This window comes from Ictalurus furcatus, chromosome 22, assembly GCF_023375685.1.
Source record: "Ictalurus furcatus strain D&B chromosome 22, Billie_1.0, whole genome shotgun sequence".
NCBI classification, from domain to species: Eukaryota; Metazoa; Chordata; class Actinopteri; order Siluriformes; family Ictaluridae; genus Ictalurus; species Ictalurus furcatus.
In genome coordinates, this window is record NC_071276.1 from 15265582 (window position 1) to 15293455 (window position 27874).

A 27874-nucleotide genomic window follows, 5' to 3' on the forward strand; every position below is an offset into this window, starting at 1 on the left:
GCTGCCACTGATCCAGTCTGGGACACAGACCTTTTCAGAATCCACAAAACTGGATTAGCATGGACTCATGACCCCTCATAAAGCTGTGTAAAAGTAAAGAGCTAGTCTACTATTCCATTGCCTGGGCAGAACTTGCCCAGAACTTGCATTGTTTCTCCTGAAACATAGGTTAAATTTCTCTGGAATAGACATTTCCTGTGAGGCTGGGGCTTATAATTGGAACTAAAATAAGCAACACCATTGTAGTTTGCCAATTCAAATGCACTGCCCCAGGTCTCTATGCAAAGATCCACACAACCCCAGCCTTGTCCAGAGTGGCTTATTCAAAGTCCTCTGATACTTGAGCTTTCGCTAATTAACCTTCCTCTCACAATCTGATTTGGAAAGCCTCCTTCGTCAACTTGATGGCTTACCTCACTACTAGTGTCCACCTGCATGACCCAACGCTTGTCGCCATGACCGGCACCGCCGGCCTTGCCACCGGTGTCCATCAGCATGATCCAACCATTACAGACACTTGATCATGGTCCATTTAGACCTAAACCTGGTATTAGATTTCAAATTTTGCCATGTTGCTGTTGTTTGAGTGTTTTTTTTTTGTGTTTTTTTTGCAATCTCATAACGCTGACATGAACATCCAGGTTATTCTGTAATAATCCAGGATAATTGGCATAATTTTGACAAATTACACAGCTATTTTATCTTGTGTGAATTAACCAGAGCACTTACAATCCATTACCAAACCTCCTTGAATAGTACTTATGAGTCTTTTATCAATAAGTATAACAGATTTACCTTTCTAGGTGCCTTTAATAAAGCACTCATTTAAAGTCCTGTGAAGATCTGAGGGTGGCAAGTAATAGATTCTTAGGTATTTGTTGGAGCAGTTGTGTAATATTTTTCACTGTGTAATTTTCATCCTGTACATTTTTGTTTGGTCTGTGGCAGAAATAGTGATTAAACTCTAATAACACTTATGCGTAAGAAACATTTGAATTGCCCTTTACGCATTTATATTTCAGTGTCTTATGCGTACAGATATTCTGTATAGTGTACACACACATCACATAGACATGTGATAACTTGTACGTATTATTTTACAGCGCATATTAATATATTGCACATTTCATTTCACAATATTATTGCTTATTAATTAGGGAAGTATCGAAGCCAATACAGGCCTGAAATATTTAGTATTCAGTATTTCACTGGATTTGAATGTATGTGATTGATTACTAGGACACATAAACACAGGACAGACACTGCTTCAACATCACATCTGTGACATTTTACACAATTCTGGTGACTAGATTTCCTTCCGTGCATCCCTTTAAATTTTAAAGGGATTACTGAGGCATTGAATTATTGAGGTGTTGAATGTTAAACAATGATTGCAGGGCAATGACCTGTTTTCACCCTTTAATCTCTACCTGTCTGTTTAACAATCTGTCTATCTGTCCTGTCTATATGTCCTTCCATCCATCCTTCCATCGACTTAATATATACAACGCGGTATTTCGTGTGTGACTGCATAGAGGCCGTACAAATTTAAACACGTTCACGTAAATGTCTGTTTCCCGTCCCACTCTAGCTGTGACTCCTGATTTCATGTGCTTTTTATAGATAATAGGTTCACACATAATGACTCTTTATTCACACTCATTACAGCCAGATGAATTAGTCACTGAAAGAACACGTAGGTTAATTAACCTTTAAGTTAGATGACTCATTTTTCTAATGCTGCCGTCTGTATAATTGGGCTCTTGACAAATTGCACAAGTGGATTCAAATGCCTGTTGCAATTTCTTAATACATGATTAAAAGAAATAGCGCACTGTATGTAGGTAGTCCGAAGCACTTCACCTGCTCATAAACACAACTTAATGATGACGGTGTTGTTATTTTTGCTTGGGTACAGTTCTTGGTACTGTTGCGAAGTGAATCCCATCTGAGCGTTGCTGAATTTATACGCGGCATACCGAGGACCGATGGGAGAAAAAAATAACCCCACTACACAACTCGTGATGAAACGAGATGTCCCTTCTGTGTGTATCAAATCTCTCTGGGTCCCTTGCACAACACACTCCGATTAACCAGTGGCACAACACAGCTAACGATTGGAGAATGTGTCACTAAGCTTGGGAAAGGAATGCATGTGGGAATCAGCAAGAGCAGGAATGGTGATGTTTGGTTTGCCAGAACTTGCTTCTTTAAACTCGGTGGCTTCAATAAACAAGCACTTACGCTATGCATCATGAGGAGTGTTAATTTCAGAAACTAGGCTTGGGCAATATAATGATTTTATTGTCCCTACATTATACCACACTGTACATTTACTCATAGTATATTGTTTTACCAGACATGCCAACCTCTAAGCAGGATATTATGCTGGAGTTTAACGCTGGAGTACGCTAATACAAGTATGTACATGTAATATATGTCATAAGACCAATCTCAACTCCAGTCTCGGTCTTAGATGCACCAAGGTGGCCTAAACTGCAAAATATGTTATCGCTAAGATGGAGTTCCATTGAAGTGACCATAGTTATATGTAGCTACGGCTAAGACTCATGTCTGTGCAGTTATATATGTAAGAAAAGCCTTTTTTTAAGCAAGATTGCCATTTGCTAATCCTGTGCGAAGCTAGAGCTCGCGTTTCCTCTAATCCTACAGTTTACTTTTCACTGGTGTTCCTGAAAGATTCCTGATTGAGTTCCAGTAAAAGTCGTCTACTCAACATTGACGTTACTGGGAGACGGCAGTCATGGCCTCTGTGTATTGCTGGATGACGGAAACAGGAGCATGGAATTACATTTGAAGCGTAACTTGTTGCAGTGGTGGTGAAAGCGATACGTTAAACAACGGAGAGTGATAGACGAGAGCGGACAAACAGGTTAGGTTGCAGACATGACGTCGTTAGTGCTATAATAATCTTTCGTTGAACCTGTTGGCCGAGCATTTGCATCGACGCATCTGTGTCATCGTGACACCTTTTCCGATTAATTGTCTTCTTAATCATTCATTTTGTGCCCGATCATCTTTCAAATCATGCAGGAGCTGAATAAGTAGAAGCAGAGGAAATGTCTGTGTCTGTGTTTTTCTGGCGGAAGATAAAACGAAGCCCCAGAGCCCAGACTTTCCAGTAATTCGTGCTCTGATGATTTTTCTGTACAGAAGGTCTCGAGGGCTGTGATGTGCTGTGATTGCGGCTGATTAAAAGTGGTGGAGGCATTAAGCAGCAAGATCAAAGTCTATTTCAGAAGTTTGTAGAGCTTCTATTTCTTGTTTGGGGGAAAAAAAAAACGATAGTGGATTTGCAGTCGTAGTGCGTTGAGCATTGCGGCACAGACATCCGGTAATGCGCAGATGTCTACGGCTTCACACTATTGTTGAAAGATGATGAGTTTGAATCCTGACAACACCACAGTCGCACATAGCTGGGACTCTAAGGGCAGTTTCACAACTATTAGTCTATTAATCAAGTCCAAATTTCATACTGCACGTAATTAGACAAACGGATTAAACGCTGCATATCCAAAAGCACCCAAAGGCACCATAATTATCTCTGTGCTCTTGAAGGAAAGGATGGTCTGCGTACCCCTCTGTTGATAAGTCAATCCTGGGTATCACATATGCAGAACAGGGTCGTGTTCACCTCTGAATATGTTGCACTGGGACACTGGGACCTCATTTTTCAAGCTGGAACCAATGCATTTACTCGTTAATCATTCGTAGGAGCATTTACAGTACATCAGAAATGTAAAAGCATGAATATTACATTCATGAAAATTCTGTGAATTCACAAAAACCTTTGAGAATGTCTGAGATTGAGTAAATTTATGAACGTGGAGATTCAGTAATGTAAACGTCGACAAGTTTCAACTGTCCGGTTTCGGTCAGTCTTTGTCCACTGTACACAGTAAAATCCCTAGTGTTGGATTAACACCCCGGGGTGTTCATTTGTGTCCAATGGACTTATATAAACACTGTAGGGTATGCATTCAACACTCTGGGTGTTAAATCAACACTGGGGATTTTGCTGTGTAGCCTCAGATTCCTGTTCTTGGTTGTTCTTGAGTGGAACCAGATACGGTCTTCCGCTGCTGTAGCCCATCCACCTCAGGTTTTGTGTATTCTGAGATGCTTTTCTGCTCACTCGGGTTGTGAAGACTGCTTATTTGAGTTAGCATAGCTTTCCTGTCAGGTCAAACCAGTCTAGTCATAGTCCTCTGACCTCTCTCATCCACTTGTGGAGTTCGTCTGCACACCTTTCTGTGAATGAAAATCGGCAGTTTCTAAAAATACCAACCCGTCTGGCACCAGCAACCATGTCACTGTCAAAGTCACTGAGATCACATTCTGAACTCCCATGTAAATATTATCTAAAGCTTGATTGGATAATTGCATGAACTGGTAGGTATACAGAGGTTCCTAACAAAGTGGCCGGTGAGTGTATAACTCATTTATTATGTTATATTATGTTATACTTCTACAGTATTTCAGTTTGCAGTGATCTGGTCACATGATGGCAGGAGAAAAACCGGAATAGCATAGCTTTCTTTACTACCCACATTCACTGAAATAAAACCCTCTCGGGTAGGGTTAGGAATATTTAGCAACTCCGCTGTCCTGGATTTATACCTTAGATACCAAACATCCATATTTATACAGTATTATATCTATCTATAAGGATATAAAAGTGAAAGTCAGGGTTTTTTTTTTTTACTTGCCTGGTTAGGGCTTGCCCTGGTAGCCTGCTGTGAGTGTTACTATGTTTGCTAGGGTGTAAATTGAGGGGAACCCTGAGGGAAATCTCACCAGTTATTTACGGGACGGAAAAGAAATCGATGCAGGCCGAGTCCTTTTGGGAGCCAGTGACCTGCAGCATATACATGACTAACGCAGCCACACATCATTTAGGAGCAGCACTCACTTGGCTGCCAGTGATAATCACACACACACACACACACACACACACACACACACACACACACACACAGCCGCATAAGTTGTATAAATCTCAGACTTGAGTTATAGATTTTCAGTGATATGTAGTGCTACGATGTGATCACGAATGCAACGTGTTCAAGCGTTTTCAGCTCCTCTTGATGCGTTATTGGATCACAATATTTCCATCCATTAGGGTCTTCCTTGGATGGAGCGGCAGGGAAAGTCGATACAGATTTTTTTTTTGTGTGGTTGTTTTGAAAAGTCTATAAAAAGTCTATAACCTCTAAAGTAAATAAATCTCCAGTTTACTGAACCAAGCTCAATTTCCCCAACAGGATTCAGCATCATTTGCGATGGTCTTTACACGTTATTGTGCACTCTTTAAAGTTTGATTATTCCCATGCTGTTAATAGATTTGGACGATCACTGTGAAACTCAATCCCCAGTGAATATACTGCATCCCACCAGACACAACTGAAATCTGACTGAAATCTGCTTTTAAGCTTGTGTTTTTAATGAAACGTAAGCTAGAAATAACAAATCCTTGATTTCATACTGTGTTTGTGTGTGTGTGTGTGTGTGTTGCGCTACCTCTGCTCTGTGCCTGAAAGACAGCATTGAACAGACAGCCTACACTTAGATGCATTGGCCCACCTATAAATAATGGAAGCTCAGCCTCCGACATGCAAATTCAGCGCCAGGAAAACTGAGGAGGCATTTTCACACGCACTGACTCAACCCGAGGAGCTGTTTAATATTCAAATCAAACATTTCTCTTTGCCCTTTGCACAACTTTGAAATCAATAAGCTTTAAGAATTTTAAAAAAGACACAAGCGCTCTCTGTGGACGCGGATTTTCAGCAGCGTGTGTGGACTCACTGTTCCCTGCTTACGCTCTTCTAACTGAAGCTTTGTGGAGTTTGTCAGACGTGTCTTTGTGTATCGCGAGGGGAGCGTGCAGAAAGGCCTCTTGTTTATCATGACCTTGAGAGACACAGACGTGCAACGAGGGTGAAGAGACAGACGTCACGTTAGTCTAAACGGACTCATCCTCTGCCTCATTCTTCCCTTTTATTTCCTTTCCTTCTAAGGCCTCAGAAAGCATCCTGTGGTCTTTGGTCGGATAAAATAAAGATTAAAACACACGTCCTCAGTTTTTGGCGGTGCAACGAGAGCACTTGAATACCAGCCACGTGCTGGATCTGCTCAAATGTGCAACGTAGGTGTTTACTGTTTCCTTTGGAGATAGCAGAGGTGTAGCTTATCCAAAGCTTTAACCTAATTTTACCTAAAGCTATCATTATCATCATCATCATCATCATCATCATCTCTACACTTCCTCCACCCTCGGTCAGAGAACTCTGCAGTGACAAATATAGGCCTAGCTCTGTATAAAGGATGAAAAAAAGACGAATAAAAGCGAGGCTGCCAACACTGAGAGATATGGATCCATTTTTGTTGTGTGGGTAAAAAAACTGAGATTATATCACAAGCATTAAAGGAAAAAATCCACCAAAATGACTAATGACATCCCAAATAGTTCAATAGAAGCGCATTTAATGCGTTTCAGGGTGGAGTTTTCCTTGAAGTGTCACTGTTATACTGCAACTAAAACTCGTGAAAAGAGCATGTGTTCAGCATTATAATGTGAAACTCCACATGGACTTTATAAAGCGGGCATTTTAAGGTGCTGTAATAGTGGAGCATGTTCTTTAAGGTGACTCTGACAGCGTAAGCATTTATTTACATACTTTATTCAACCCACTGACTCAGATAAGCCACCTGCTGTGGTTTGTGTGTGTGTGTATGGTAAATTGCTTTCCTGTTGTTTTCTCCTCTCTATAGCTCACTCCCCACCCGTATGCCTGTGTAACAGGACACTTTTGTGTAACAGCCTCTGGCCATTTGGTTGCTGAAGATTGCAAATTTGGCAGCAGACCTTGGCTTTCCGTTGTAGTAGGTGACCTTGATGGCAACCGGTGGATTTAACGGCTCAACCAAACGGACCACATAGCCGACCTACGTAACGATTCACAGTTCAGTGGTAACGGATATGCTAATCGATTCTTTCGTTTCAAAAAACTGTTTTAAGTGAGTCAGGTCTACTCGCTACGTCTGTGAAATGGTGAAACTTTTCAGGAGTGGACGAACCATAAATGATTACCTATCCCGCTGGGCAAGTGAAAGACGATTAGCGCTTTGCTACATCGCACATTATCATGCTGGAGGTAGCCATTATATGTTAAAGGAAACGGTTATAAGGTTAATTCTGGTCATAACGGGATGCACGTTGTCAGCAGCAATACTCAGAAAGGCTATGACAGTCATACAATGCTCGATTGATATTAAAAGGCCCCAAGGTGTGCCGTGAAAACATTCCTCACAGCATTATACCACCACCACCAGCCTGAACTGTTGACACACGGCAAGTTGGGCTCATGAATTCAGAAAAATTCTGACCCTACTATCTGCATGTTGGAGCAGATATCGGGCTGAAATGAGTGGAACCTGATGTTCTTCTGCTGTTGTAGCCCACCCACCTCAAGGTTTGATGTATTTATTGTGCCTTCACGAGATGTTTTTCTGCTTACCACGGTTGTAAAGAGTGGTTGTAAAGAGTGGGTACTTATATATTTGGATCATTTTTGTGTTGTGTGTTGTTCTGGAAGGCATTTCGGAAGTCCGCTTTTGTCAGTATTAGATTTGACCTTGTTATTTCCAATAGCAATTGATAACGCCACACCACTCGCACCACTACAGTGCAAACTGTAGGAAATGTTGTGCATGAGAAGATAAGCTGGGAACACCGCAGTAGAAAGATCTGTGATCTGTGATCCTAGTGACAATCATTTAGCCAAAAGAAAAGTTCAGGAAGCATGTATTTTGATAGACGAGAGTCTGTCTGTGAGCTGCACATCTTCTGAATGGGAATGTAGCAACAATATGTTTAATTCTTGTGGAACATCTCTCTGTAATGCTAGAAAAACAGATAAAACAACCGAGTCTACAGCTTAGCCAAGATCTTATCCCACAAAACACAAATAAAGTAGAACAATTCAATTTGACCATTACATTACGAAGGTCTTATTATTGAAAAGAAAATGTCATTTCATATCCTGCTCCCTCTGTTTCAAGCCACAACTTCTTCCAAGTGTAAACATTAGCATGATATTGGCAAGTTAGCAAGCATCAACTTAGCTAGCATAGCTAGAACGCGGTCACTTTTGCGTTAACCGTGTAAAATGTTACAGTTTACAGAACACACTACACACATCCACTTTGTTCTAATTGTACACAATTTGCTCAGGCTGTCCATACAAATGCAGTTCTTCCACATTACTGAGCAACACACAGACAATAGGAAAAACAATTAGACAAAAAGCATCTTGACAAGCCATATTCACTGTCTTGATCTCTCTCTGTGTGTGTATGTGTGTGTGTGTGTGTGTGTTCACAGTGGGTGCTGGCATTTGAGATCTTCATTCCTCTGGTCCTTTTCTTCATCTTGCTGGGTCTGAGGCAGAAAAAGCCAGCCATTCCTGTCAAAGAAGGTAAGATAGAGGGCGAGGGACAGGGAGAAAAAAATGGGGAGAGAAAAATGGAGCAAACTCGGTAAATACTGTAGAAATAGTTACACATTTACACATTTTTCCACTTACCTCACATAATGTTGATCAGGAAAGATATCGTCCCAGGGCAAAGCTAAAAAACAACAACAACGAAGCATCAAACATGGCTTGTTGTCCATTTTTTCTCTAAACAATTCCTTTTCCCACTTAACTAGCAGAAGTTCTGAGGTCAAAGGGCAACTAATTGGTGAGAAAAACATTACCATGGTGTCCAACACTCCCAATATTCCTATTACAGCAGTCAAAGCAGTGCTGGTGCTGTGAGTTAATAGAAGAGACTGGCGCGCGCTCATCTCCGATTGTGTGATGAATGAGATGAATTTCGCCACTGATGGATAATAGATAATAATGTTATGGTGTTTTTGTACGTGGCCACGCAGTATTATCGGGCAACTTTGCAAATCCACCGTCGATTGCAAAGACGTTTTGGGCTTCTGGCACAGTGGTTAGTTGTGTTCTTTCTCGGAGAGCGTCCTCATTAATCTCCGTCACCATAGTGTCCTTTTTGTTTCCAATGCTGATTAAAGTCAAACACCATCTTTTTGTCTTTTCTTGTATTTTTTTTGTTCCTTTCTATCATCTGTCCTTTCCTCTGTCTCTCTCTCTCTCTCTCTCTCTCTCCTGTGTATTCTTCTTTCTTTTTTTCCCATGGTACATGTTCACTGCATGCTGGACCAGTGTGTAAGTCTAAGCATTGTTTTTATATTCAGTGTGTCTGATTTGATGAAATTTGTGTGTGCCATGCCATCTGTGCTGCATCTAGCCTCTCCGTTTCCTAATTCCGCGTGTGTCATGGTGTGGGCTCTAATGTGTGTAGCAGTGCACGTCTCTTTGTGTGTGTGTGTGTGTGTGTGTGTGTGTGTGTGTGTGTGTGCGTGCGGGGGGACGCTTACTCGTGTGGACTGTGCTGCAGATCCTGTTTTTTATATCAGTGTGAAGTTAATGAAAGCAAGGACCACATTACAGAACTGGAAACAGAGCACACACTCACTACAGTTCACACACACTGTACTCATGAATGTATGGGTTATTGAACGAGTGAACGATTTAAAAAGGAGGTTAATGTCCTCAAACGTCTTTGTGTACACTAACATGTCAGCAGTGTTACTTATTTCCAACATTACTACTTATATCAAGATAATATATTAAAGGAAAAGTTTGGTAGAAAAATCAAATGTTCAAAGTTTTCCATTTACCCCAAAGACGTGTATTATTGCCTTAGTCTTTAAGCGTCACTGCAAAATTTTTAAAAGCAACCCGTGTCAAACCCTGAGGTAAGTGGGAAATTGTTTACATTGAATTTTCTTCGGCCAAACTAGTCCTTTAAATCTTAAATCGTAATCGCTTCTCACACACACTACTGTTTAACCTGTTTAATGGAATTATCCGGTGACCAGGCTTTTCCTCTGACCGTGTTTGCTGTGTTAATCCTCGGTCACAGAGGAAGCAGATGTCAGACAGCAGTGTATTAGGCCCGAACTGTGCGACAGCCAGCGTGTCTCACTAGACCAGCCATCACTGGAACAGGAGAAATATGACACCCACTTGTGTAAACAGAGAGATTTTACTGCATGGGCAGGTGCTGACAGCGAGCGTACGCCATCTAATCCCAGCACGCCGGAAGGAGGCGAGTTATTAGCCGAGAGAGGAAGGAGAAGAGAGAGAACGAGCGGGAGTAGATGCCAGCTCCGCAGGCTGTCTGCTGCAGTATCCACACACTTATGAAAAGGAGAGTCAGCAGATTATGTCGAACTTTCCGTACGCCGCTGTCTGTGCCAACAGTCTTACGTGGACATCCTGAGGGAGATGCCAAGATGACCAGCAGCTTGGGCAGAATGTGAAATCATCACGACGTTGTAATGAAAGCTCACATTTCCCAGCGCCATTCATTATGTGAAGGATCATTAAATCATCAGACCAGTTATAAGCCCAGTTTGGTGATTACGGGATCAGCTTAGGGCATGGGATTGCTTTATCCGTAAATCCTTCTTCTAAATGGGTGCGGTCGATTCTGGATAATTGAATTCCTAGAACTTTTACGTTGAAGTGATGCGTCTTAATTTGTTCTCCTGAATGGTATAAGTTGAGATTTGAGTTATGTACAAAGCTGGTACTTTAGTAGGTTACACACACTTTACATTACAGTAGCCATTTCATCATTTCACCATATAGGTCACTTTGTAGGCACAAAATTACTGGCTTTAAACCACAGGCCTATCGTTTCTACAGTGTCGGATTACTCAGGGATTTGTGTATTATCCATATAAACTGATTACAAATGTGTGATTGTTGATATGGTGAAGTTTTCTGTGAGGAGATGTGAGTTTATGTAGCATTTCTGGAAGCAGTCTCCAGTTTCCCAACTCGCTTTTAGGACATGGGGCTTTGTGGTTTTACAAGCCCCAATTATTGTCTTATTAAATTCAAGAGAGGAAAAAGAGAAGCTGGTGGCGTAATCCTCTTATCAGTGTGGTAACAAAATGATGTAAGGATGTGTAATGTAAAAACATTATTATATTACATAAACATTATTTGGGGTGGTAATAGTAACTGGGCTTCATGTCAGGTGGCATCGCTCCACCACCACGTCGTTGATTATTTTCCATTTATACCATGGTCTGTCTGAATTCTCAATTCTGATTGGCTGGAAGATGTGCTTTCAAACTGTTGAATGCATGGGTAGTTCCAGTCAGTTTAACAGTTGTAACCATAGTAACATACAGTTACAGTTGCATACAGGAGTTAAACTCACGGCTTCGGTATTAATAGAGATGCGGCACAGACGCAGGTAATTCACACACACACTCTCTCTCTCTCTCTCTCTCGCTCTCTCTCTCTCTCTCTATCTCTAATAACTATTTATTATTATTAATTCAAATAAATGTAATCTTATCGCACTACTTCATCTCTGTGTATGATGAGCGGGCAGAATTCTAGATCTGAGGACCCGTATGTAAAATATCTAACAAAAATGAACCGTTATTTTTGTCCTTTCAGTCAGATTTTGCACGGCAAACATCAGTGACAGCTTTAACTAGTCATTGCTGGCAAGTGACCATGGTATAAGTGGGATAATCCATGGCTAGTTGTGCATTACACGATTTTAGTGCACTCTGTGGAGGCTTTGCATCGGGTGCTTATATTGCCTCCATGCTGTGCATTAAAATTGTGTACTACACACCTAGTCATGGATTATCCCCAACGTACAGCACTCTTCATCATGCTTTGTTCCTTACTTCGATAGAATCGATATATCCTATTCGTCAGCCCCCTCTACCCTATCTATCAATGTAAAGTGATGGGTCTTTATCAGCATAGCGGTTATACTGCCATGGTAGTGTGGGTGTGTGGGTGTGTGTGTGATGGTGGTAACAGTGGATCAGCTCAATGTTGTAGCTGTAACAAAGTTGTAGATACATTTACACAGGCTAATAATCCAATAATAATCTGCTTGGTAGTTTAATCATGATGGAAAACAGCAGGGAAACAGTAATTGTGCACATACAGAGTGACCTATATGATAGATTTACTTCAAAGAACCGCCAGAGTATGTGGATACGTAAACGGACAACTCGGTATATACTGGAGCTTTTTATAGATCTGTCAATATGTAGGGTGTGGTGTGTGAGAAACCTAAAAAGGCGAGTATTTCTGTGTTCCAGTGAAAGACGGCTCATTTGGGTGTGTGTGTCAGTTAGTAAAAGGGCCTTTATAGCAAGTTTACCTAATACAGTCTGACCTGACATCTGAAACCATCCCTGACCTCCTGACTCTTTTTCTGAGCTGTGACCGTTCCCTCTCTCTTTCTCTTGTTGTGATTCTCTTTGCTTTGGTTTGGTTTGGTTTGGTTTGATTTTATTTCTTACCCCCTCCGCCCATTACACCCATTTTTCCTCGCTCGTCTCCTTCCTAACACCATTTCCCCCCCTCTACATCTCTCTGCCTCTCCATGCTTATTTGCATTGCCTTCTCTCTAACCTACCCATACTCTTTCCTTGTCCTTTCCAACATTCACTTGATTAATTAACCCCTTCTAATAACCATTTCCACTGGACCTGCTTTCACCATCCTCATCCATTCCCTGGCGTTCCTGTTACCCTCTTTTCGGCACGGCGTGATCAGCTTTCTACAGCGCTGCCCCCCTGACCTCGGCGGGCATCATTCCCATCATGCAGTCCTTGTGTCCGGATGGCCAGCGAGACGAGTTCGGCTTCCTGCAGTACAAAAACTCCACGTGAGTCAAAGACTTAATGCTCTAACTCTGTATCTCTCTCTCCCACTTCTGAAGACTCCCACTGTGTCTGTAACACCTGACAGCCGTCCTCATTAGCACCTGTAATCGTGTGTGTATAAGCACTGAGCCTGCGTAATGAACCTCGCACTATGATTTCAGCTCTGAAATGTAATGATGTATTGGCTTATAACGGATCTCTAACTAACCGTGTCATTTCCTTAGGGTTTTTTTTTCACTCTTGCACACTCTCTGGTCTTTTCTTTCACGTCCTGGATATCTTCCATCAGCGCCTTGTTTGTTTAAATCTCCTTTTAGCGTGACTCAGTTGTTGGAGCGGATCGGGGAGGTGGTGGAGCAGAATCACTTGTTCACGTCAGAGGGGCCGACTCTCGGGGAGGAGCTGGAGTCACTACAGCAGCACCTGGAGAGTCTCAGCTCAGCCCAGAGTCCCTTAGAGAACGGCTTCAACACCACCCACGGTCTGGAGATATACACACACAAGCACATTCTCGTACCCACAAACATTCTTCCACTCCACATTCAAAAACTAAATGTGACCTAAACCCAAACCAACAGAACAAGAACGACAACTACATTAGCATAGTGACTGTCAAAGCAAGTGTTTAAATGCACCCATAGTTAGGGCGTGATTTCTTAAAGCGCACCTATTATGGTTTTGAAACGTGCCTAATTTTGTTTTAGAGGTCTCATACAATAGATTTACGTGCATCCAAGGTCAAAAAACACTTTAACGTGCTCATAATTTAAATTGCAGCATTACCTTTTTTCCCCAGTGTCACAAATGACTCGTTCAATGATCCGTTCTAAAGGATTCAGTCTAAACTCCTCCTTTCAGAGAGCATACTCTGCTCTGATTGGTCAGATGTCCCAGTCTGTTGTGATTGGTCTACCGCTGTCAGCGGGTTTTAAAAAGGAAATTAACATAACGAGTTTCAGCTCCGTCTGTTTGCGAGCAGCCGATGAAGACCAGAGGCGGGGTATTTTTTTGTTACAAACCTACGTAGGTTTAGTACAGGAAGTAAAGTCTGGAATCACTAACGACTCGTTTCAGCTGTTCAGAATCGGTTCCTTCTTATGGGCGTCGATAACTCCGTTTGTCGTGTGCTTTGATTTTTGAAACGTTTTTACATTCACAAACAGCTCTAGAACACACTGCATGAAAGGTAATATGTGAAAAACCATAATAGGTGCACTTTAAAGCACAAGCATGACACAATATCATATGAGTATTAAATTATGCTTGAGTTGTACAGTCTATGTGACACTCTTCTGTCTCCGATTCCAGGCTTCACTTTAGGCAGCGTCATAAGGAATCCGACTCACTTCCAGCAGTTCCTTATCCGAAATCTCTCTCTGTCCAATGACACGGCCGGCCTGCTTCTCTCGTCCCCCGTCAACCTTAAAGAGGTTTGGAACTCGTCCCTTCTTCAAATTCAACACAATCCTCTTTAACGCTCCCCGGACACAGCATCCGCATCTCACCTACTCTCTTTAAGAGAAGTCACAGCCTCTAGTTTGCGTTACCTATTGTGTTTTTGACAGCAGAACGGGAGCGTGCTAATGGCACAGACTAATGTAGTGAACTTCAGCTCTTTGCCTGTTAAGTGCCAGGCTGTTAACTTGCTGCTATACTGGGAATGTCAGGAGTACCTATGCTGTAACATCAGCACAATTCAAGCAACTCCTCCACACTCAAACCTACATAAAAATAACCTGGAGGCAGTAAATTTAACCTACAGTTTTTTCCCCCCCTGCTGTAGAATGTGAAACCTTTTGGCTTGCAGTATTCATATATATTTATAGGCTCAAGGTGGTAATTTGGGCCACTTTTTGGCAAGTCATCTAGAATTCCATTTAAAATGCCACCCAATGCATGACTTTCCTATAATGCAAAGCATTATACAGTAGATACCTATGGTAGATGCACTGGTACACCTAAAGAGTGCATATGTATAGTAGGTTTACCTGTTAAAAAGAATTTTCAAAATTATTGGCACCCTTGTTAAAGATTTTGTACTTTATGTAACCTTCCTTCTGTAATGCTCAATGAGATCACAGAGCAAGGAATCTGGGATCGCTCCTCAATGCAGAATCCCACCACATCCTCCAGGGTTCTCAGACTTCTCTTGTAGATTCTCTTCTTCAGCTCAGCCCTTAGTTTTCCAATGGGGTTCAGGTCAGAAGACTGGAACGGCCATGTCAGAAGCTTGATTCTGTGGTCACTGAACCATTGAACCATTTTTTTATGCGTATCTGGACATATGTTTGGAATCGTTGTCCAACTAGAAGATCCAACCATGAGCTGGTTGTGATGTCTTGGCAGAGGCAGTCAGATTTCCATAGCAAATCTCCGTGGAGTCCATGGTGCCTCGTATCCTAGCAGCGTTCCCAGAGCTTTTGGAGGAAAAAACAGCCCGAGAACATCAGACATATGTTCCTCCACTATACATAACAGTAGGGATTAGGTTCTTTTTTATATGAATATTCCCTTTATGTATGACAAACCCACCTTGAATGTTTTGTTGGTCTATGTTTTGTCTCATCTAACCATAGAACCACATTTCAGTCAAGTTATAGTAGCATCTATCAGGAAGGTGATTACACGTTTCTGATTAAAGAAAAGACTTTCTTTAATCCGCATTTTAATTCACCTTCCAAATAATCTGTTGGTATGGATTTGGGGTCTAATTGCTTTGGAAACTTGGTGACCCTGAAATGTTACCATCTTCTGTGTCGACTAATATTTATACCCCAATCATGGATGACTGCTTAAGAGTTTTGATGGGGGTCTCTTATTTTTTTTTTAGAAAGGGGCCAGATTAGACCTTGTCAAAATACCCAAGGGCAGGTCATATTTAAAGAGTCATAATATGTCTACTATGGTATACTGGAATTGGAATTAAATAATGGATACCAGCTCAAACTGGCCCCTTTTTATGTGTGTCTTTGAATACCCTCGTCTTAGAATAAATATACTTCAATTAAATGTTAGATTTCCATCTCTTCCCCGCCCAGAAATTTAGCTTTAACCATTTTTACCAAGAGTGCCAATAATTTTCTGAATCCAATAAGAGGAGGCTGATATTATTGACAACGTGGAGTCACATTGTGTGTGTGTGTGTGTGTGTGTGTGTGGGTTTGATGCAGGTGTATAACCTCATTTTTGGCACATATCCCAAAGCAAGTGCAGGAAGTGGAGGCTGGCCCGAAGGTCACCGTGGTGCTCGCAGCCCTGGAGAGAAAGTCTTACAACTAGAGGTATGTTGTGACACACACACACACACACACACACACATACACACACACATAATCACTGGTCTGGCACATTCCCTTGGTGCAGGAAATGCCTCATGAATACAGATGCAAATGAATCAGAGGTATACTTACCCAGAAATGACCCCCTGGATGGTTGGTATGGTTAGGTAGCAAGAACTGAATATAACCCCCCAGCCCGCACCCCCCACAATTGAAAAAATCTACTCCAGGAAACCTTGCAATGTCACTAAAGCATCCTGTGTGACTCCAGGAGCAGCTGTTGGGAGGCTGGAGGAGTCTGGAAGGGGGTTTGCTGCACAAAGCACTGAGAGACCCTACTAGAGCAGCTGATCAGCACGCTCTTCTCCAGCTCCTCTCCCAGGCCCTGGGCATCGCTGGAGGAGGAGGAGGGGAGGCAGACAAATTTGATCCACGGTTACTGCAGGAGATGGAGGTCAGTCATGCACCTGGCTTGTGTAGTACTAAATTTACGCTCTTATTTATGTACAAGGTGCTCTATAGATGCTGATGGCCAAGGCTAAACTAAAGATGTACATGTCGTCCAAATTGTGAAGCAGGTTCCTGTATTGGATTGTAGTGTTGGAGGTGTTTCATGCTAGTTGTCTACAATTTGGATTTGTACCTGACCAGCCACCGTGGTTGGTTGTTTTCCAAATTTACCAGCCAGTCAGAATTTTCAATAGCGAAACATTTGAGTCCCCCTCCTGGGGAGGGTAACGATGGTCTTGAATTACCTCCATGTCTACACAATCTGTCTGACTGTGGATTGGTGGAGACCAAACTCTTTTGAGATGGTTTTGTAAACTTTTCCAGCCTGATGAGCTTCAATAACTTTTTCTGAGGTCCTCAGAATTCTCCTTTTTTCATACCATGATACACTTCCACAAACATGTGTTGTGAAGATCAGACTCTGATAGATCCTTGTTCTTCAAATAAAACAGGTCGCTCATTCACACCTGATTGTCATCCCATTGATTGAAAACACCTGATTCTGATTTCACCTTCAAATTAACTGCAAATCCTAGAGGTTCACATACTTTTGCCACTCACAGATATGTAATATTGGATCATTTTCCTTAATAAAAAAATGATCAAGTATAATATTTTTGTCTCATTTGTTTAATTTGGTTCTCTTTGCCTACTTTTAGGACTTATGTGAAAATCTGATGATGTTTTAGATCATATTTATGCAGAAATGTAGAAAATTCTAAAGGGTTCACAAACTTTCAAGCACCACTTTACAACTAGATCTGTTCATGACAACAGTCTGACATCAATCCATTTCTCAGGGAGTTCTGCTGATCGGTGGAGTGCTGGAGGCACTTACATGTGGGGAGGGGAGGGACAGTGAGCTCAGCACGATCCTATCAGTCCCTGAGAAGCAGCAGTCACTGTTACGAGCCTATCAGGTGACCATGTGTGGAGGAGAGGCGGGGCAGAAGGCGGAGCGTTTTGCACAGATCAGCCAGGAACTGAAGGATCAGATTGACACTCAGAGAATCATTGAGAAGGTACAAAGAGTAATGAACACAGCTCCAGTGGCAATTAAGATGGCTTGTCTTTTCTTTGGTCCATCCATCCATTAATCTTATTAATCTATCAGTTTACTTATATGTCAGTATCTCCATCCATCTGTTAACACATCCACCCAAAAATTAATCTATCCATACTTACACAGCCATATTACCCATTTATCAACTAATCCATATACAGTGTGTATTCATCACCCATCTACCCAGCCATCCATCTATGATCCCACCTATACAGTACAACTGTCTCCTCATCATCCATTAATCCATCTGTCCATTCATCAGTCCATTCATTCATCCATCCATACATGCATCCATTCACCCACTTAACCATCCATCAATCTATTTGTCTACTCATTCATCCATTGACCCACCCATCCCCTTATGATTCCATCTTTACATCTACTTACAGTATTTACCCATTCATGCTTCAATTAATCCATCCATCCTTCTTCCATTCATCCTTCCATCCATCCATTAATCCATCCATCCATCAATCAACCCTTCTACTTACCATTCCATCCATCCATCCACCTATCCATTCATCCTTCTTCCATTCATCCATCCATTCATTTGTCATCCATTTACCCATCCATGTAGCCATTCATTCATCATTTCTTGTCTCAAATTTTATGCCTCTAACTCCCTGTATTAACATTTTCATTCTCTGTCCTTCCATCCCAACAGTTAAAGTTGGAACAGACCAATGCTTCAGCCCAGCCATTTCAGTCCCACCTTGGTGCTCTGCTGAAGGACCTGGCTGAGGTAGAGAAGTTGCTCAAAGATGTGGATCTGTTGTCAGGCCTGGCCAAGTTGCTGCCCAAAGGGGCATGTGCAGGGCACCAGAATTCTTTTCCTGCTAACAATGCTACCTGGAGCTCTAACACCACCACCTGGGGTACCAACACCACTGAAAACCCTGCTGAGGGGAAGGACACTCAGGCAGATAATCCTCACTCGCAGTTCTCTGCTTTTGTGCAGCTATGGGCTGGGCTGCAGCCCATTCTGTGTGGAAATAACAGGTGTGTTTGTGTTAGTGTGAACATCCAATCGTCTTTACTTGCAGAGCCCATTCTGAGTTGACTAAACCCACACTTTTTCACCAGGATTATTGAGCCAGAAGCGTTGAAGCAAGGTAACATGAGTTCGCTTGGCTTTACCAGCAAAGAGCAGCGGAATTTAGGGCTTCTTGTCCATTTGATGACTACAAATCCCAAGATCCTCTACTCTCCCATTGGCTCACAGGTCGATAAGGTCATTCAGAAGGCAAGTACATCTCACAGTCTTGAGGATGGATGTATGCATCCTGCCCTTTTGCTAACGGCATTTATTTAGCATGTTTCTAGCAGGGATGGACATTGTAATGATTGAGGTATGCGACTCTTGTTCTCTAGGCCAATGAGACTTTTGCGTTTGTGGGCAACGTGACTCATTATGCCAAAGTATGGCTCAACATTTCAGCTGAGCTCAGACCTTTCCTGGAGGAGGGCAAACTGCACAATCACCTGGCATGGCTGCAACAGGTAACACACCATCAACAAATGCAGCATCCTAAAGCACCACAATAGTGGCATTTACACAGTTGGCAAAATGAAAGTATTTGCTAATCAAAATTAGGCCATTTTCCAAATGCAAATACAAAACTGTTCACTGCTATTTAATCGATCTTGGCTAGGGATACCCTGTGGAATGAGCAAACCTATTTAAGAAGCACAAGTTCCACAGTTTTTATGAGCTGAACCATTACATAATGAGATGTGGGCGTTAACAAAAGAACGGCATAAAAATAATGACCGTGGAGGATTTTACAAGCTGTAATTCTCTCTTTGGGAACATATCTTACCATCCAAAGTCAGTTAATTAGTCATCTTTATCTCAGAACATTTGATATAATTGGTGCAAAATTAATTTTGCCTTTCTTTTTTTCAAAGAATCATTTTCAAGCCATGTTTTGAATGCAGTGATTTATCAAGTATTGTTTGAATGCAGATTTTTTGTCATTGCCTTTGAATCTGGGTTTCAGACAAGCAGCATTTTGATGCTGGAACTGAACAAATTTTTCCTTATTAAAATGAGGAAAGCAGTATCAGGGTTAGCCGGTTCCAGAACTAGCACCTTAGTCAATAGAAAATGGGCTAGGGCTAAGGCTTGGAGGTTGTCAGTGTTATATATCTTTGTTTAACTGAAAGGAATCTATAAAGTAAAGCCATCTATAGTTTTAGAACGTCACTGTGTAAAAATAATTATGTGTGTTTTGTCTGCGTAGTTGACCTCTGACCTGCGGAGGCACCCGGAGCTGATCAACGCCTCGGACAGTGAGCTGTTAGAAAGTCTGATGCAGGAGAATTTCACCCTGCCAAACATCAGCACGCTGCTGGAGCAGCTCGACACCATTGACAATGCCGCCTGCGGCTGGATCCAGTTCATGTCAAAGGTCTTGTTCAAGCTTCTCATTTTACTTTTATGCCGTCTAGGCCCCAATTTGTTTATCAGACGTTCTACAACATTAAAAAATGGTGTCATTCCTTAACAAATAAAACAGTATTTGGGTATAAGAGGAATAAAACATTCAGTAATCCGAATAATCAATCAAGTCGCATCACATCACCCCATGATTGATTATTTTCCTATTACAGCACACACTGTCATGTTTTAGTCCTTACATAACCTAGAGCATCTCTTCAGTCTTGAATGTTTTATCCATTTATATTTCTTAGCGGTTTTCATGGGACAGGATCACTTCTTTATATTAGAAAATAGTTTATCGTGTATGTTTTAGGTGAGTGTGGACATATTCAAAGGCTTCCCGGATGAGGAGAGCATCGTAAACTACACCCTGAACCAGGCCTACCATGATAATATCTCCGTATTTGCCAGTAAGTGAAAGGCTTTTCTTATACAAATTCATTCTTCTGCTCTTCCCGAGTCTGTATTGTTAGCTGCGTTAGTGTGAGCGTAATAGCATGCTGTAGTGACTACATGTGCTCTCCGTATAGGTGTTATTTTCCAGACCAATAAGGACGGCTCCCTGCCTCCTCATGTACAGTATAAGATCAGGCAGAACTCCAGCTTCACTGAGAAAACCAATGAGATCCGACGTGCTTACTGGCGCCCGGGACCCAACACCGGCGGCAAATTCTACTTCCTCTACGGCTTTGTTTGGATCCAAGGTAGAGATATGAGCCCTTTAAACTATGATACGGTACACTGAATAGCTTTAACCACATCATGCAACTGACATCTCAAGCAAATGTATTTTCTAAATTTCTAACTTGTGCTTTTTGTTGCTGATGAAGACATTGCGAGCTTGGTGATTTTACTGGCAAAGGAATGAATTTTTTATTTTTTTGCAGACATTTCACATTGTTTCTGCAATTTGTACTGAAGCAAAGGACTGTACAAAACCACAAGCAGAGCAATAAATCATCTGCTCATGTAAGACCCATGGAGGAGCGGTCTGCCATGGAGATAGAAATAATTATTTTTTTTGTTTTATTCAGAACGGAGTGTGTCCTGGTAAACTGCTTACATGGTTAAGCTAAGCTTGGAACCCCCAGTTGGAAAGTGTTGCCTCAGCGGCTTTGAACACAGCATCATACGTTTTTTTTATTTTATGTAGGAGCATAAAAAAGCCAACAAGAGCTTCTCTTTTACATCATTGCACCCAATGTAGTGGCTTGAAAGAAATAATCTCACACAGGTTTCACAATTTTCCACTTAAAAATGTAGATCAGCCGTACGAGTGCTTTGGTGTGTGATGTTTGCTTCTTTATTTTTGCACTCAAGCTGTGGTTAAAAACGAGGCCTGGACATATTTCTAACCCACAGTCTTTTCCATAAACATCCTTCGATTCATATCCAGTTTTTCAGTGATATCCCACAGACTTGCTGATGTTGTTTATAACAGTATGACTATGAAAATGAACAGGTACGTGTGGTTGGAAGAGGCAGGACATAAAGGTGCGAAAACTGTGGAAACAATCCAAGAATCGTAGTCATAGTCCATAGCGTGAGTTAAAGCACAGGCAATCGGGGTCATCATAGGAATATCCATAATCTTACACGGCAATACAGGAACATAGAATATAAACACAGGAAAAATAGCTTGGATACAAGAAACATGATACAGTTGACAAGACTTCGCAAGGAAACACAAACACACAGGGGTATTATAAACTAAACAAGGGTTAACACCAAACAGGTGAACACAATAGCATAAGAAATCAAGGCAAGTCAAGTGACTTTTATTGGCATTTCAACCATATACAGCTGGTACAGTACACAATGAAACGAAACAATGTTCCTCCAGGACCATGGTGCTACGTAAAACAACACACTGACCACATGAGACGACACAGAACTAAATAAGACCTACGCATTTATACATAAAGTGCGTGTGCAAACAACACAAAACGGTACTGTACTACTAAAACATTACAGACAAACCAATGATATGATGGGGGCGGAGACATTACCAAAACGAAAGCGCTTGGAGAACTAAACAAGTGCAATGCAGTGCTCTGCACACTGAGAGAGGGAATTTTTTTTGATATCCACAACATTTTGCCATGTTGCAAAAAACTGTGAACCTCCAGAGAACTGAACAATGTACACTCACAGATTCTTAGGCAAGAGTTTTGAGCTTCCTGAAAAGGCTTTACCCTTTTGGGTAGCTAAAAGATTTAAGGGTTCCTCCTAGAGAGACCCCTTTTTAATACACTGCAAAAAAGTTTATCTTAGCAAGTGAAAATATCTTAAATATAGTCAAATGTATCTAGTATTTCTTATTATATGATTACATTAAACCAGATATAAGACCGGTAAACCTATTTCTAGACATTATTACTCATTTCAAGCTTGTAGTTTTCTTATACTGTTGACGGATGATTTTGCTTCCTTCTAGAAATAAATGCTTAAAATTAGCAAAATGATCTGCCTATAGAACAAGACTAATTAAGTTTTAAAGTTAGTACAAATGGCTTGGAAAAGTTTTAATACTCTTATATTTTGTTCACTGTAATCTGTAATAATCAGAAATCGGACTATGTTCAGCGTATTTCCACTTGCTAAAATGTCATGTTTTTGCAGTGTAGTGTCTAATATTCTGTGGTTAGTTTTTCTGGAGCGACATTTAAAGGATCAGCATCGAAACCTAGAGCATATTTCCTCTTTCAGATAATGTTCCAATGCCAGCCTGATTATGAAGAACCAACTCTAAGATCGAAAGCTAGACCCATACCGAAATTCTTGAAAAACCTTGATTCTGAGTGTATTTAGTTCTACTAATCTTCTTCTAATCATATAATGTAAGCTGTCATCAGGGTTGGGAAGCTTACTTTAAAAATGTATTCCGTTACTGTTAAAACGTCATCAGTAACGTAATCCAAGTATCACAATATGAAAGTAAAGTAATCTGGTTCATTTTGGATTATTTCAAGGTCACATGTGTAAATAAAGTCAAGAGAAAAGCAATAAAACTTTTATTTAGAGCTTATTTTAGAGCTTAAAAACACGTTCAGGGTTTGGATCTGTTTTAATAAAATCAATAAATGTGTCGCTCGTGTGAGTCACGACTGGCGAGAGAGAACCAGAACGATAACCATACAGCTGTCTATATTGTGTTATGTCAAAAGATTCATTTCTTTGGTTTTAAATGGAAAAAAAAGATAATCCTGATACTGTTCCCATTTTTTTTTTTTTTTACAAAATGTACCTGTAATCTGATTACATTGTTTTTTGACGTAACTGTACGGATTACAGTTACCAGTTATTTGTATCCTGATTACGTAACACATGTACATGTACACCGGTACATGTATTCCATTATTCCTCAATCCTGGTTGTCATACACTCATTTATAAATGTTAGATTTGTGTACTGTTGGATGTTTGATTAACTCACCATAAGAACGTCTATAAGTCCAGTGTGTTGTGTTCTCTCAGACATGATGGAGAGAGCAATCATTAACACGTTTGTCGGGCATGATGTTGTGGAGCCTGGAAATTACGTGCAGATGTTCCCCTACCCCTGCTACACCAGAGACGAGTGAGTCTGTCCTCATTTTCATCTTTCTCAGCCTTCTCTCACTTCAGTCATCATTAAGAGAACTCTGAGTGGATTGATGGTGAAAACGGTGTCCGAGGACTGTGAAAGTGTGAAGTCGAACGTGTTGATGGCGCTGACACTTGTTATCGCAATTATGGATTTGGTATTATGGTAACCTAAAATTTCCAGCTAACTCTACTGCTTGCTAAGCTGTGTTCATATTTGCAGTTTCCTGTTTGTGATTGAGCACATGATGCCTCTGTGCATGGTAATCTCCTGGGTTTATTCGGTGGCCATGATGATCCAACACATAGTGGCCGAGAAGGAGCATCGGCTCAAAGAGGTGAGCAGCGAGAGTTTGTAGAAAGGTTGAAAAGTTCTTATGACAGCCAGATCATTCGTATAATATGTTATTAAGACTAATAGAGGTGGGAACTTCAGAATTATTCCCACCTCCAAAGTCTTCAGAATGACTTTGACTCATGAGAAAAGTGCAAGTGAGGGAAAAGGAAGTGTGTGTGTCTTGTTGCTTGTAGAACAGAAGTTTCTCTGAACGCTCACTTCCTGCTCAACGCTCTGAAAAACCTTTTCCTGCATGCAGTACACTGTACCTTGTGCTCATTTTATTTTCTTGTGCCGATACTGCTCCGCACGCTCAGGTCGGCCACCCACACGCTCTCTATTAAAGATACTGTTTGAATGCCATAGAAGAAAGGATTTGAACGGAGTAAAAGAGAAGACGAGTGAACATTGGTGTGACCTTTCAGATTTGATGGAACCTGAGAGATTTGAATTGCTTGAAAATTGATGCTGAGCGATTGCTCGGTAGATAATAATGTCACTTATTATTCTAATGTCTCTTAACCTGCAATATTATTAGAATATTTTAATGGAGATGACATGATTATCTAGCTGACATTTTCTAGTCAGGTGTATTTGTTATCTCTAGCTATCTAAGCTACATACGCTCTGTGGCCAAAAGTTTGTGGACACCTGATCCCATCACATTGGGTTTTACCCAAACTGTTGCCACAAATAGGATGTCTTTGGATGCTGTAGCAGTAGGCTACAGTTTCCTTTCACTGGAACTAAGAGGCCAAAACCTGTTACAGCATGACAATGCCTCTGTGCACAAAGTGAGGTCCATGAAGACATGGTCTGCCACGGTGGGAGAGAAAAAACCTGAGTGGCCTGCTCAGAGTCCTGACCTCAACCCCACTGAAGACCTTTGGGATGAAGTGGAACGCCGACTGCACCCCAGATCTTCTTGCATGGCCTCTTGTAGCTGAATGGGCAAATCCCCACAGCCAGGCTCCAAAATCTAGAGGAAAGCCTTCCCAGAAGACTGGAGGTTATTATAAGAGCAAAGGAGGACTAAATCCAGAATGGGATATTCAACAAGCATATATGGGTGGGATTGTCAGGTGTCCACATACTTTTGGAAATATAGTGTAAGTAGCTAGGTACATAATTATCTAGATCAAAAATAACATTTTAAATGTCACTGTTAAGCTGTGAATGTAATTTGCATGTGGGTCCAGACTTAGCTCCAACCAAGCTATTGCATTCCCAGCTAATTCTCCAAATTCAGACAGTTGTTCAAAGCGTTGTTACATTTCTTGATTTGCAATCAGGTGTGTAACTGCTTAAGTGGGAGAAAAGCACTGCTACTGCGATTTTGGAGAGAGACTGAGGTTTAAGCAGCTTTACAGATGCTGTAAACTACTGTATTTTTAAATCAGCCTATGTTTGTTGATAAATATTGAATATTGATTATTTATTGATATATTGATTATGATGATGATGATGATGATTCCTCTCAGGTGATGAAGATGATGGGCTTAAATAATGCTGTGCATTGGGTGGCCTGGTTCATCACTGGCTTTGTGCAGCTCTCCATATCAGTGACAGCACTGACGGCCATATTAAAGTACGGCCGAGTGCTCCTCCACAGTGACCCCTTCATCATCTGGCTCTTCCTCACTGTATACGCCATCGCCACCATCATGTTCTGGTAATGTATCATGCTGTAGCTAACGACATTGTTTCTTCTTTCGTTGGCAGTTTGCAAGCTGGGCCAGTTTATTCAAGTTAAAGGTGGAGTCAGTAATGATTGTAATATTACAGTGCTGTGAAAAAGTATATGCCCCATCCTGATTTCTTCTGTTTTTGTGTATATCTCATACTAAATAGTATGAGATATACACAAAAGATCTTCAAATGAAATACAAAATAAAACAAAAGCAACCTGAGTAAACACGCAATACAGTTTTTATTTATTATTTTTTTATTGTAGCAATAAAAGTTATCCAACACCTATCACCAGTGTGAAAAAATAATTGCCTCCTTTAGCAGCAATAACTGCAACCAAACACTTCCGATAACTGGAGATCAGTCCTCCACATACTTCTAGGACTAGGATTTACTCCTATGCTTTGGATCATTGTTCAACTTACAGACTGAAGACCGGCCATTCTCCTTTAGGATTTTCTGGTAGAGAGCAGAATTCATGTTTCCCTCAATTTTTGTAAGTTGCCCAGGCCCTGAAGCAGCAAAGCATCCCCACACCATCACACTACCACCACCATGCTTGACCGTAGGTTTGGTTTACTCCAGATGTAACGGGACACCTGTCTCCAAACAGTTCCACTTTCGACTCATCAGCCCACAGAACATTCTCCCAAAAGATTTGAGGATCATCAAGGTGCGTTTTGGCAAAATTCAGACAAGCCTTAATGTTCTTCTGGGTTAGCAGTGATTTCGCCTCGCCACTCTTCTATGGATGTCATTTTTTGCCCAGTGTCTTTCTGATAGTGGAGTCATGAACAGTGACATTTATTGATGCAAGAGAGGCCTGTAGGCCCTTTGATGTTGTCCTTGTTTCATTTGTGACTTCCTGGATGAGTCTTTGCTGTGTTCTTGGAGGAATTTTGGAAGGTCGACCACTTCTGGGAAGGTTCACTACTGTGCCAAGTTTTTCTATTTGGAGATAATGACTCTCACTGTGGTTCTTTGGAGTTCCAGAGTATTTGAAACAGCTTTGTAACCCTTCCCAGACTGATGTATTTCAATCACCTTCTTCCTCATCATTTCTTTCAGCTTTGGCATAGTGTGTTACAGGGTAAGACCTTTTAACCAACTTCATTCTGTTTAAAAGGTTCTATTTAAGTGTTGATTTGATTGAACAGGGTTTGCAGTAATCAGGCCTGGTTGCGTCTAGTCCAGCTGAACCCCATTATGAATGCCGTTTCATAGATTTGGGGAATTAGTAACTATGGGGGCAAATACATTTTCACACCCAATTGGTACTGGATAACTTTTTTGCTTCAGTAAATAACCTTATCATTTAAAAATGGGATTTTGTGTTTACTCAGGTTGCCTTTGTTTTATCTTAGATTTTGTTTTAATTTCTGAAACAATTTAGTATGAGAAATACACAAAAACAGAAGAAATCAGATTCTTTAACTAAGCTACGAAATAAAAAAACACAAATGATTTTGCAAAATAATTCTCCTTTTGACATCATGCCATCAGGAAGTATGGGAATATGGAGGAGTAGTTTGTTAATCTGAATGATATTTTCCCTTTTTTCTCTCCTAGTTTTCTAGTATCAGTGATCTACTCCAAAGCCAAACTGGCTTCAGCTTGTGGCGGAATTATCTATTTCTTGAGTTACGTTCCCTATATGTATGTGGCCATCAGAGAAGAGGTGGCCCATGACAAGATCACAGCCTTTGAGAAGTGTATTGCGGTAGGACACTTCCACAAGCCACGTGCTCACCCTTAACATACATGGTGCTGTACAGTGAAATGCCTTTGGACCTGAATCTGAGTTGCCATCTGTCCTTCTGCTCTTATGCGACTTCCTCTCTTCCTGCAGTCTCTGATGTCCACCACTGCTTTTGGCCTCGGCTCAAAGTACTTTGCTTTGTACGAGGTGGCAGGTGTGGGCATCCAGTGGCGCACCATCAACCAGTCACCGGTAGAGGGCGATGATTTTAACCTCCTGTTGTCCATGATGATGCTGATCATTGACGCCACTGTGTACGGCGTGCTCACCTGGTACATAGAGGCCGTGCATCCAGGTGAACCATGAAACTGCTATTATTGAGCAAGTAATATTATTTGCTACATCTGCATACAGTTGTTTTTCTGAGAGGAATACCGCTGTAGAGTTGGGCAGCCTGTGA

At 41.3% G+C, this 27874-nt stretch overlaps 1 protein-coding gene across 2 annotated transcripts in view; it reads left to right on the plus strand.

Annotated features, from left to right (window-relative positions):
- The window catches only part of abca2 (ATP-binding cassette, sub-family A (ABC1), member 2), a 77519-nt gene that overhangs the window by 25922 nt on the left and 23723 nt on the right, over positions 1–27874 (plus strand). For both annotated transcript variants that reach the window (XM_053610726.1, XM_053610727.1), the window contains 18 exons: positions 8408–8501; positions 12702–12813; positions 13129–13292; positions 14120–14241; positions 15982–16092; positions 16361–16543; positions 17400–17621; positions 18327–18661; positions 18746–18905; positions 19034–19162; positions 19906–20073; positions 20419–20515; positions 20636–20809; positions 23582–23684; positions 23913–24027; positions 25508–25698; positions 27285–27435; positions 27565–27769. In XM_053610726.1, the coding sequence (XP_053466701.1) occupies positions 8408–8501; positions 12702–12813; positions 13129–13292; positions 14120–14241; positions 15982–16092; positions 16361–16543; positions 17400–17621; positions 18327–18661; positions 18746–18905; positions 19034–19162; positions 19906–20073; positions 20419–20515; positions 20636–20809; positions 23582–23684; positions 23913–24027; positions 25508–25698; positions 27285–27435; positions 27565–27769 (2836 nt within the window). The remainder of the gene's footprint in view (positions 1–8407; positions 8502–12701; positions 12814–13128; positions 13293–14119; positions 14242–15981; positions 16093–16360; positions 16544–17399; positions 17622–18326; positions 18662–18745; positions 18906–19033; positions 19163–19905; positions 20074–20418; positions 20516–20635; positions 20810–23581; positions 23685–23912; positions 24028–25507; positions 25699–27284; positions 27436–27564; positions 27770–27874) is intronic.